This window comes from Camponotus floridanus, unplaced genomic scaffold (assembly GCF_003227725.1).
Source record: "Camponotus floridanus strain SB8 unplaced genomic scaffold, Cflo_v7.5 scaffold152, whole genome shotgun sequence".
In the NCBI taxonomy this organism is placed as follows: Eukaryota; Metazoa; Arthropoda; class Insecta; order Hymenoptera; family Formicidae; genus Camponotus; species Camponotus floridanus.
Genome location: NW_020229273.1, coordinates 459257 through 472408, shown reverse-complemented (window position 1 = coordinate 472408; position 13152 = coordinate 459257). Strand labels below are relative to the sequence as shown.

Here is a 13152-nt window from a genome sequence, read left to right as displayed (position 1 = left end):
TGGAATATGTTTCGGTTTCGCATCTGGTTTAAGCCGTAGATGAACTGTCATCTTGGTGCATTCTCCTGTGGAACTACTAAAAAGTTCTGTGAATTGTTTTATGAAATGAATTTACCGTAATCGTATTCATCGTTTGCAGATTTCCGACGACTCCTGTATCGTAGGTAATTAAGCCAAGCTCATCTATTGCTTGAGAGCTGAGTAGTGCAGTTTCTGGACGATCAAGTACGATGACTTGTGCTTTTATCATACAGTCTTTGTAGCCAAGTGAGGCGTTAAAAAATCCTATGGTATGCATTGGATGTCCTGAAACATTCACACATGAAGTAGTAAGAGGTTGGAGTTTTGTACGACCGATTCGTGTCCAAGTTTCTCTCCCGATCGTAGTTACGTCCGCTCCTGTATCCAGCTGCATTTTCAATGGCTTGTTATTGATAGTAATATGTGCGAATTTGCGATATCGATGTCCTGTGCCTAGAACACCTTGTAATGTGACAGTATTTATTTTATTTCGTTACTTTGATAAGCAAACTCTAGCAATGTGTCTCGTTTTCTTGCAGATTCTACATGCTGTATTCTTAAACGGACATGCATCCCGTTTGTGTTTCGTGGAACCGCAGCTATAGCATGGCGATAATGTAGTAGAATTTCTTTTTTTCTCGTAATGCAGTGTAGTGGGATTTGTTTTCTTTTCGTAATATTTTACCTTTCTTTTTAGGTGAATTCTTCGTAGATTGGCTGACCGCGTTGATTTCGGAGAAGCGCTGTCCTTCAACACGCATGATGTCAGCCATGCGATTCGCATGTGCGTAGCAGATTTCTCTAAATGTCTTGAAATGTGCAGTTTTCTTTTTGTGATGCAACCTTGAAGAGGACTGTTCGCTCCGGTGTAGTAGGTGTAGTCGCTTAGGGCGAGAGCTGTTAGTAGAAGTTTGAGCTGGTCGATATTGAAATTATCGAGCTCAAAGGCATCTCCCAGAACATTTACTTTGTCAAGTACTTCTATAGCTTGCTGACGGGGAAGCACGAAAATTGAGAGCTTCAAAACGACGTTGAAATAACGTTTTATTATCATGGAACTGTTTTCGAAGATGTCGCTCGAGATCGCCAAGAGACATTTCCTGCGGTTTCNGCTTTTTTTGGGTCGACACACCGTGACGACATGTTGCTGTGGCAACGACGTTTGTGTGTTGATGTTGTTCTTTTAATTTTTTAAAGTCGATAAAGAAGAATTTAAATTATCGCACGAGATGAGCAAATATTGGATGTAACACGGACTGACAAGCAAATGATATGTAAGCAATGGTAGAAAGGAGATAAAAACGCAGTTTATAAAATATACCTTGTGAGAAAGTATTTCATCCAAGCTGTCATAAATTACATAAAGTATATAATTCGGCAAATGAACGGTTACCTGTACTGGTAAATACGAGATACTCACTATAAAATTTAATAATACTGGAGAAGAGAGTTCGGTGAAGCAACGCAAATCATCGAATGTAGAAGAAGGACCTAACATGGAGTCAAAGATAGATTGGTTGGTGAGAAAAATTAGGGATGAAATGATTAGTAAAAATGATATAAAGAATATAATTACAAGTATAGTTAGAGATGAATTAGAAGGCTTCAAGAAAGAAATGGAGGAAATGAAGAAATGTGGAATATTATGTCAACTGGAGATGCCTCGCGTAGTTATAGCGAAGCAGTTAAAGAGGAAAAAAAGGAAAATGTTATTATAATAAAACCAAAGGAGCAACAAGAGAGTGAGAAGACAAAAAAAGTGGTAAAGGAGAACATCGATATCAAGAATATGTCAATAGGTGTGTCTAAGCTGAGAAAAGGAGGTAGAGGAGCAGTTATTTTGGGATGTGAAAGCAAGCAGGAATTGAAACAATTAAAATCAAATGTTGTGAGTAAATTAGGTGATAAATATCAAATAATAGAGCCAAAAGGTGCACAGCCGAAGTTAAAAATTTTAAATTTGGAGGAAGAAGAAATAAACTGTAACGAGGATCAAATAGTAGATATGATAATAAAACAGAATCATTTGGATGAAGAAAGAAGAGGATTACATATTAAAATTTTGAAAAAGATAATTAGAGGAAGACAAAGTGGAAACAGTAATTCGGCCAGAGCCAAGAAGGAGTATGGTATGCTGATAGTTGAAGTGGATACGGCAACGCATGAGAAAATGTTAAAAAAGGAAAAAATAAATATTGGATGGAGGAAATGTCATGTTGTTAATTATATTAACGTGAAGAGATGCTACAATTGTTGGGGATTTTATCACATTGCAAAGAACTGTACACGGCCGATAACATGCTCGAAATGTGCAGGCGATCATAAGGATAGTGATTGTAAAACTAAGAAAGAAAGGTGTATAAATTGTATATATAAGAATAAAACTTATAACTTAAAAATAAATGAAGAACACAGGGCTCTGAGTTAGAGAATGCCCGACATTCAAAAAAGTGCTAGAAGAAGAAAAAAAGAAAGTCGGATGGGAAAATGATGATTAGCAATTAAAGAATAGTAATGCAGAAATAATGTATACAAATGCGCAAGTTTGGTGGAACATAAGGATGAGATCTTCCATCAAATAATGAAGAAAGAAATCCGGCAGTAGTTGCGTTATCGGAGACGAGAGTGGATGCCAACATAGAAGATTTTGAGATAAATATTAGAGGCTACAATCAAGTGAGATGTGATGCTGAAAAATAGGTATACCGGAGGAGTAGTTGTTTACATTAGAAAATGACATTAAATTTGAAACTGTAATGGTAAAGAACGTCATAGAAATTGTTGGTGTGTTGTGATAGGTCTGTTTGAAAAATGGTACAAAGGTACAATTGTAATATTATACCATTCACCTAGTGCAACCTGATGGAAATTTTTATAAAGTTTATTGAGGACTTAATTGAAGATTTGGTAATAAAAGAAAAGTGTATAGTAAATAGGAGACTTTAACATAGATTTAAGGTTAGATACGTTTTATTCAAATAAGTTAAAAAATGTTATGTCATGTCTAGGTATGAAACAATGTGTTAATCAACCAACAAGGGTGACATTAATAGTTGTACTCTTATAGATTAGTTTTTTGCGAACTTGAATTTGAGTGAGTGTGTAACTGTAGTAGAAAACCCGAAAATTACGGATCATTCATGGATAAGAATTGAATTTAAGACAAGGCAAGATGAAAATTGTTATAAAGAATTTAGGGGAAGAGCATACAAAAGAATGAATATAGAGAATTTTATTAGTGAATTGCAACGGAGCGTGGTTAATAATTGCGAACTAGACATAAATGAAAGGGCCAGTAGTTTTGTTAAAAATATAGTGGCGGCGTTAGATGTTGTTGCACCCGAAAGAACATTTCAAATGCCAAAGGCATGGGAAGGGAAAATATGGTTTACGGATGACATAGAAAGGGCATCAATTGCTAGAGATAGGGCATACGGGAAAGCAGTTTATACGGGTTTAAAACAGGATTGGCAGCAATATAAGATTGAAAGAAATGTAGTTGTTAAACTTATAAAGTATAAGAAGAAACAATATTATGAAAATATGATTGATGCCAATAAGACAGATTCGAAAAGAATGTGGAAGACATTGAAAGAAGTATTGAAAGGAGAAGTGTTGGATGTAAAAGTTATTGATAGGTTAGATTTCGAGGGTGTTATTACAAATGAGGGAATAAATATAGAGGACAATTTTAATGAGTATTATATTAATAGTATCGTTAATATTATAAATAGTATTAAAAAAGTAGATGATCAAAGAAGTACTAGGAGAACAATGCATACTTGTGAGAATATAGAAGTATTAGAATATTTTAATCCTATTAATGCGAATGAATTGGAAACGGTCGTGATGAATCTTCCGGTTAAAAAAGGGACAGAGGAAGAATAAGTGTGGATGTGTTGAAAATTGCTTTTTTGTGCAATCAAAGATGAATTTACAGAAGTAATAAATAAGTCGCTAATGATAGGTGAATGTCCGAACAGCTGGAAGACATCCACGATAGTTCCAATTCCAAAAATTAAAAAACCTATAAAAGCTAGTGATTATAGACCAATTAACGTTTTGCCAATATATGAGAAGGTATTAGAATTAGTGGTCAAAGATCAAATAGGAAGATATTTAGAGGCAAATGAAGTGTTGACGGAACATCAATCTGGATTTAGAAAATCACATTCATGTGAACGGCAATACAGGGAATAATAGATGAATGGAAAGTAGAAATTGATGAAGGAAAAATAGTAGGGGTCATATCTATGGATTTAAAAAGAGCATTTGAGACTGTTGATAGAAACAGATTATTAGAGAAATTGTACCAAATAGGGATAAGGGGTAAGGTGTGGCATTGGTTAGAGTCATATCTAAAGAATAGAACACAGAAAGTTAGATTTAATAGTAACTATTCCAAAGTGATGGCAATAGACCATGGTGTTCCGCAGGGATCGGTATTAGGGCCGTTACTTTTTGTGTTGTATATTAATGATATAACTGAAGTATGTCCAATAGGAAGTAATGTAAAATTGTTTGCGGATGATACGATGATTTATGTAACAGGAGAATGTAGTGAGGAAATTAATAAAAAGATGAATGATGTATTTCATAAAATAGAAACTGGATGAGCCTAAATAAACTAAAATTAAATGTAGAGAAAACAAAGTATATGATAGTTAGAAGTAATAGAAAGGAAGTTAAAGGGCAAATAAAAATAGTATGCATGAATGGTGAAGTGTTAAAACGAGTGGAAGTAATAAAATACTTAGGCATAATGATTGATAGTAGGCTCACTTTTGTTGAACATTGCGATATATGTTGAAAAAGATAGGTAAGAAAACTAGCTTTTTGAACAGAATGGGTCAATATTTAACACCGTATAGTAGACAAATAGTATATAAGACAATTATCGCACCGCATTTTGAGTATTGTGCAACAGTGATTGTGGGCATGGGCGAGACGCAAATTAATAAATTGCAAGTGGCACAGAATAGAGCTATGCGAGTGATTTTGCAATGTAAAAGAAAATACCAGGGTGGAACATATGCTGCAAGCCTTGCAATATATGTCAATAAGACAGAGGATATATTATAATACATGCATATTTATATTTAAGATATTAAAAGGTTAATCTACCACGTATGTTAAGAAATAGGCTAGATTTAGTAGGAGAGAATTATCAGAGGGAAACTAGACAAAAGGGTAACATAGTTGTACAATTGCGTAAAACTTGTCAAGCGCAGAGGAGTGCTTTTTATAAAGGCACTAAAATGTACAATGACTTACCTGCAGAGGTAAAGCAATGTGAAAGACTAAATAGTTTCAAGAGAATGTTAAAAGATTATGTTACACAAATGGTTCCAAAATTGTAATGTTATTTGTATAGTTATTTGTATAATAGTAGCCGAGAAGGCTAAATAAAGTGTAATCAATCAATCAATCTCTCTCTCTCTCTCTCTCTCTCTCTCTCTCTCTCTCTCTCTCTCTCTCTCTCTCTACAAAAATTAATTATCGGCTATATTGTGTTTTTTATTTTTATTCTATGTATGTTCTACGAAAATTAATGTCATCTTGATTCACTATTATTACGTCTTAGCTTACTTTTCTGGAACTTTGTATTCTCCATCATAAAAATTATTTATTGAATACAAATACTTTTATGTATCAAATTTTATTGAAAATTATTATTTTGATTATTGTGTTAAAAAAAAAAAAAAAAAAAAAATATATATATATATATATATATAATATATATATATATATATATATAATTCACAATTTAGTATATTAAAGAAGCAATTTGATTCTTATGGGCTGAAATTTAAAAAAAATTAATTTAGAAAGTTAGTGAGATGAAAGTTTCTCAGCTAGATGAATTAGTGACAACGCCTGAGCTTTCAGGAATCATTCTGACATCAAACAAGAAGGTTTGCCAACGGCTTCAAATCAAGCAGATTTAATGATTCAGTAAATTGGTTTTTCCTTTTATGAACATCATCTTATGTATAACGGAACAAACTCTCTGGATAAAGCATTGCTGGAAAGTGAGTTTCCTAACGTGGTGTAAATATATGAATCACATAATACTCTACTACACAAATATATACTACACATATATCAATCTATCTTTTATATAACAATACTTTTTTATAAATAATGAGAGCACAAATTTTCGGAAAAAGCACATTTTAACACTAGCTTTAAAAAACCAAAGATGATAACAATTATTTGCATTTATATTGTAAAAAATTAGCAAATATTGATTTAAATCTAATGATCTAAATCTCGAGATGTCAATAATAAATCACTGAAAGAATTTCTTTAATATTTTAATATTTTAATTTCTTTAATATTTTGATTGCTAATTATCATCGACTAAAATAAAAACTTTTAAAAATTTCTCTAGAAATTAACAATTAAAAAAGAAAAAATACTTTTCGCACTTAAAAAGGAACAAATCGGATGTTTGTAAAACAAAAAAGAAGGAAGATTCGCATTTCGAATTCATACGTGTGCTTCGTAGATCGTACTTTCTGACACGCGCATTGATCCTATATAATGAGAGAACATTCATGAGATAGATCGCGAAGATAAAAATGCTATAAAAATAAAAAAACTCAAGTAAATAATATAAGAAGGAAAATGAGAGCAAAAAGCAGTTTTGCAAATAATTTTTGTTAATAATTGCCGAAGATAAATTCAAAAAAGAATTAACAAAGATGTTTTTACGAAAATATTTTCTCTCTCTGTCTTCTGCGCTTGGATCTCAATCACCCATTTTCCTTCTTGTTTGTAATATGATAAATTATTCGTATAAAATTGGTATGTTTGCTAAACATAACACGTGCATTCAATTTATAATTAGTATATGATAATGACATTCATAAAATGATTGTGCACTTTAAGACATCGATGATTAGGCGTACAAACAAATGCAGTATCATCTCCAGTATCATCTGTTAATATAATATAATATTAACGTAATAATATAATACGTATAATATTAACGTATAATATTAACGTATTTAATTTGTTTACTTGTAACAATTGTAATAATATATTTAATTAGTAATGTCTTATCGATAAAATAATAATATTTGAAGGCATACCCGTAAATTCATAAATTATAAACATTAACATGTGATTCAAATTAAATACATATTTAAAAACTATTAAAAAACATATCTAAAAACTATTCGTTAGAAATTTTGTAACTTTTTTGTACAAACTTACAGTTATTTCCTTTTCACTTGACTTCTTTTTACTGTCACATAAATTTGAATGTTTTATATGTCATTTGTAGGGTCACTTTATGTGTCACTTACGAGAAATTATTTAAAAAATTATTAATTATTAAATTATTACCAAGAAATTCCTAACATAAGCTATTTTATTATATTTTATTATATGTCAAACTGAAAAAATTACTGAAAAAAAGAGTTAGTTTAATCGAAAACGAAATCAACGATAATGATGATGAATATATCAAGATTTTTATAATAAAATGCTATAAGAGAATAAAATGTCCATACTTTCTTTCTCTTTCGTTTTTATTTAGTTTATATCTGTTTCTTTTTTACTTTTCCTTCATCATGTCAAAAGTTTAATTTCTGAGCACATAAGTATCATTAAAATGTCTGAAACTATCTGTTATATTATACTATATGTTTGTATATCTATCCAATAGATTTACCCAATTGTCTTTTCATTTTTATTACGTGATCATTTGATCGTATTTGCATTATCGTTGGTCATGGCACACTTTAAAACCTAAATTCATGCACATTTCTATAATAGAAAAGATAAATATTCATATTGCAATAAACTTGCACTATGAATATGTTAACTATGCATTATGTTAATTATAAGTGTTGTGTATTTGTTGTGTTTCGGAGTGCAAATTGTTGTGTTAGTTCGTAGTTTACGAATAATGTTTAACGTTGTGTCTTGATATTATGTCTTGATTCCATGAACAGTCTGAAGTAGTAGAAGATTCGAGCACGACGTTGAGCTCCGTACACGTCGGCCACACCTATGCTTCTCCGACGATCCGTCTCTCGGTCGGCCTTTTAAAGCTTTTTCTTCCTGTGGTGCCGTATGCAAGGTCGTGTCATGTGCATCATCGTGTCACGTCGTGATTCTATTGTTCCGAGCATTCCGATCCGGGTGATGCAGTCGATGCAGTCATGTATGATTCACGCTCACCGGATGAAGTAGCGCAATATACCCAACATTCCTCCCTTGCTTAAGAATGCTGTCCTCGGTAGGGGCGAGTTCCTCCCACTGCCTTGTAATTTGGTCGAATTTGATGCGAAAGATGTTCAGAACGACGAGCCGCTGCTACTGGAGGTTGTGTGGCCCTGGAAGGATTTTCAGAACGACGAGCAGATGCTACTGGAAGTCGTATGGTCCCGTTGTTGAGAGGTTCTGCCTCCTCTCTTTCTCCTAGCGAAGTGTGAAGTACTGGATCTGATTGAATCCGTGCTGATTCTGTCCCAGAGGGTAGTAGATCTTCGCTAATCGTATTGGATTTCTTTTCCTGTCTCTTTGGACGATTCCATATTTGATTGAAATATCTAGTAATGAATCCTCCTTCAAAGCTGACGCGAGCGAGTGATTTCCCTATCAGCCTAACAATTTTACCAGGAATGCGCTGTCCATTGGAGAGTTGAAGTTTGTTCAAGTACGTTGAGTTTAGTACCGATTAACCTATAAATGAACGTGGCCTTGCGCCGTGATGAGCGTCGAATTGCTGTTTCATTTGTTTCTGCTGAGAAGTAAGATTTAGATTAGATTTTTCGGTTGCAGTAAAAATATCTAATGGAGTTCTAAGCTTACGTCCAAAGAATTCTGCCGGAGATTTATAATCTAGTGCCGCGTCACTGGATGTGTAGTTGTATGCGTAAACAAACTTGTTTAATTCCGTTTCTAACTGTGAACTTTGACTTGTGTCGATAGAACTTTTCAATGTTCTGATCATTCTCTCGGCTTGACCATTTAATTGTGGATGCCCAGGAGGGGTACGCAGGTGAAGAATTCGAAATTCGACGCAGAGTTGCGCGAATTCTACTGAAGTGAATTGAGTACCGTTATCTGAAACTAGTACTTCAGGTGATCCATATTGACTAAAGAGTCTTCGCAGATATCGACATGTTGCTGCCGTTATTGTTGAGAACCATCCTGCTTCTACGAATTTGGAGTAGCTGTCGACAATGACGAGTACCCATTGTCCATGTATCGGGCCTGCGAAATCAATGTGAAGGCGTAACCATAATTTCTCTGGATTTGGCCATGGATGTAATGGTTCTTTTACTGAGTTGCTGTGCGATTGCAATGATTACATTCTTTTACGTATTTCTCGATATCATCATGCATCGCTGGCCAATAGAAATAACGTCGAGCAAGCTGTATCATCCGGCGGATACCTGGATGTGCAACGTGTAGTTGCTTCAGTACAGTAGATTGTAGACGTTTAGGAATTATTAGTTTCTCATCTAAAACTAATGTATTATCAACTATGGCTAAGTAATCGCGACGACGATAATATGACATTAACTCCTTGTCAGTTACGTCCGATTTGAGCCATCCGTTTTGTAGACGATCTATAACCTCAGCGAGAATTCCATCGCTGAATGTTGCACTTTGGAGCTCTTGTCGAGCCGTTGAAGGTAAGAACTGTACTGATTTGTTGACAATCTGTTGTAGCTCTGTATCTGTTTCCTGTAGCGCAGCTACAACTTCTTCGAGGTCGGCGTCTATTACATCTTGTTTTACATCCTGTATTAACCTTGAAAGAGCGTCCGCTTGACCAAATTTTTCGGAGTTGACATATTCTATGTCAAAGTCGTACCCAATTAGTCGAAGAGCCCATCGTTTCAAACGATTTGCTGTGCATGTATCTAGACCTTTTGTATTCGACGTTTTAAACAGGACTAGAAGTGGACGATGGTCCGTTTGTAGCACGAAGTGACGACCATATACGAATTTTCGAAAACGTTCAACAGCAGTGACTAATGCTAAAGCTTTTTTTTCGATTTGACTGTAATTCTGTTGAGTCTTTGTCAATGCTTTTGACATGTGAAAGACTGCTTTTACCTGGCCGTCTGGGGCGCGCTGTAACAAAACGCCACCAATTCCGATCGAACTAGCGTCTACTGCAACGATCAGAGTTTGTCTGGGATCGTAATGCGCTAGTAGAAGTGGTCCAGTAAGAATATTTTTAATATCCTCAAACGTTTTCTTCATTTTTGCTGTCCACACAAAGGTACATCTTTCTTGATCAAAGCTTTGAATGGTGCTTTGAGTCGATGCAAATTTGGTACAAATTTCCCGTAGTAATTAATCAGACCTAAAAACGAACGTATCTCTTTTGTATTCGTCGAAGCTCGCATTGTTTGAATAGGTCGAAGACGTGCTGGGTCAGGCTCAATACCTTTAGCTGAAACAATAAATCCAAGGTATTTAACTATTGAAGTATGAAATTTACATTTTTCCTTTTAGAGTCAAAAACCCCATTCTTGCAAGCGGTTTAGCACGGCGTGTAAACGCGTATCGTGCTCTGTGCGTTCCTGACCATAAATCAGAATATCATCAAGATAGACGAGTACGCCTGGAATACCTGTAAGTGCCTGTTCCAGCGTACGTTGGAAAATTGCAGGAGCTGGTTTTAATCCAAAAACCAACCGATTGTAAGCAAATAAACCTCGATGAATATTTATTGTAGTTAGCTTCTTACTTTCCTCATCCAGTCTTAGATGGAAATAAGCATCAGATAAATCTAGTTGTGAGAAGATAGAACTTCCTCGAAGTTTTGCTATAAGTTCCTCTATCTCTGGGATTGGATAATCCTCCGCGTCAAGTGCGTCATTTAATCCTGTAGAGTAGTCTGCACAAATACGTATTATATACAAATAAATATTTTCCCATTTGATTTGCGTGCAACTACTATGAGCGCCGCCCATTCCGAAAAGTCGACTGGCGTTAAAATTCCATTTTTAACGAGTCTATCCAGTTCCTCATTGACTGGTTCTTCTAATGCAAGTGCGATCGGACGTCGTGGAATATGTTTCGGTTTCGCATCTGGTTTAAGCCGTAGATGAACTGTCATCTTGGTGCATTCTCCTGTGGAACTACTAAAAAGTTCTGTGAATTGTTTATGAAATGAATTTACCGTAATCGTATTCATCGTTTGCAGATTTCCGACGACTCCTGTATCGTAGGTAATTAAGCCAAGCTCATCTATTGCTTGAGAGCTGAGTAGTGCAGTTTCTGGACGATCAAGTACGATGACTTGTGCTTTTATCATACAGTCTTTGTAGCCAAGTGAGGCGTTAAAAAATCCTATGGTATGCATTGGATGTCCTGAAACATTCACACATGAAGTAGTAAGAGGTTGGAGTTTTGTACGACCGATTCGTGTCCAAGTTTCTCTCCCGATCGTAGTTACGTCCGCTCCTGTATCCAGCTGCATTTTCAATGGCTTGTTATTGATAGTAATATGTGCGAATTTGCGATATCGATGTCCTGTGCCTAGAACACCTTGTAATGTGACAGTATTTATTTTATTTCGTTACTTTGATAAGCAAACTCTAGCAATGTGTCTCGTTTTCTTGCAGATTCTACATGCTGTATTCTTAAACGGACATGCATCCCGTTTGTGTTTCGTGGAACCGCAGCTATAGCATGGCGATAATGTAGTAGAATTTCTTTTTTTCTCGTAATGCAGTGTAGTGGGATTTGTTTTCTTTTCGTAATATTTACCTTTCTTTTTAGGTGAATTCTTCGTAGATTGGCTGACCGCGTTGATTTCGGAGAAGCGCTGTCCTTCAACACGCATGATGTCAGCCATGCGATTCGCATGTGCGTAGCAGATTTCTCTAAATGTCTTGAAATGTGCAGTTTTCTTTTTGTGATGCAACCTTGAAGAGGACTGTTCGCTCCGTGTAGTAGGTGTAGTCGCTTAGGGCGAGAGCTGTTAGTAGAATTTTGAGCTGGTCGATATTGAAATTATCGAGCTCAAAGGCATCTCCCAGAACATTTACTTTGTCAAGTACTTCTATAGCTTGCTGACGGGGAAGCACGAAAATTGAGAGCTTCAAAACGACGTTGAAATAACGTTTTATTATCATGGAACTGTTTTCGAAGATGTCGCTCGAGATCGCCAAGAGACATTTCCTGCGGTTTCTTTGGCGATAAACGACTAAGTAATTGTTGATACTCGTCGTCTCCGAGAGCATTAAGAAGTAGCTCTTTGCACTCCGTATCGGTTAAACCTTCCGCGAAAGTGCTTCTATGTCGTTCAAACCATAACATGAAGGTTTTACCCTTTGTAGGATCATGAACGAATTTACCAAGCCGTGTAGCCAGATTTGTGAATTGCGACGACTTTGCAGTATCGTCCGTTCCCGATATTCGATGTGATAGTATCTCTGCCATTTGCTTTTGTGATTCACCGATTTGCTTTTGTGACTCACCGATCTGACGTAATGTGTGCTCCTGGCTTAGCGCAGCTTCTGCTAGCGCTTGAAATAGTCGGTCCATTTTCTTGCAGGTTCAATAAGCCGCAGCGCCAATTGTTGTGTTTCCGGAGTGTAAATTGTTGTGTTTGTTCGTAGTTCACGAATAATGTTTAATGTCGTTGTGTCTTGATATTATGTCTTGATTCCATGAACAGTCCGAAGTAGAAGATTCGAGCACGACATTGTGCTCCGTACACGTCGGCCACACCTATGCTTCTCCGACGATCCGTCTCTCGGTCGGCCTTTTAAAGCTTCTTCTTACTGTGGTGCTGTATGCAAGGTCATGTCATGTGCATCATCGTGCCACGTCGTGATTCTATTGTTCCGAGCATTCCGATCCGGATGATGCAGTCGATGCAGTCATGTATGATTCACGCTCATCGGATGAAGTAGCGCAATATAGCCCAACAGCTACAAATTTCTTTATGGAGTATGTTGTAAAATGTTTATTATGAGCGTAATTATTTATCATGAATAATTAAATATATAATTAAATAATTATACAATAATTATATAAAAAGAGAAATTAATATTTTTTAGTTCACCTCATCAATTACAACCATAGTAGAGTTATTAATACAGGCATGCATAAGTAAACAAACATTTTAAGAAAAAACAAACATTT

At 35.4% G+C, this 13152-nt stretch overlaps 2 protein-coding genes across 2 annotated transcripts; both read right to left on the bottom strand.

Moving 5' to 3' along the window:
* Positions 1–8254: 8254 nt before the first annotated feature.
* LOC112637318 (uncharacterized protein K02A2.6-like) lies at positions 8255–10254 on the bottom strand. Its single transcript, XM_025406759.1, has 3 exons — positions 9435–10254; positions 8719–9252; positions 8255–8499 (listed from the first exon to the last, which is right to left on the bottom strand). Exons 1-3 carry the CDS (start codon positions 10252–10254, stop codon positions 8255–8257), a joined length of 1599 nt encoding a protein of 532 aa, XP_025262544.1.
* On the bottom strand, positions 10251–11845 carry LOC112637317 (uncharacterized protein K02A2.6-like). The gene is made up of 4 exons (XM_025406757.1): positions 11770–11845; positions 10945–11370; positions 10520–10894; positions 10251–10447 (listed from the first exon to the last, which is right to left on the bottom strand). The coding sequence occupies exons 1-4, from the start codon at positions 11843–11845 to the stop codon at positions 10251–10253; spliced, it is 1074 nt and encodes a 357-aa protein (XP_025262542.1).
* Between the last annotated feature and the right edge of the window lie 1307 nt (positions 11846–13152).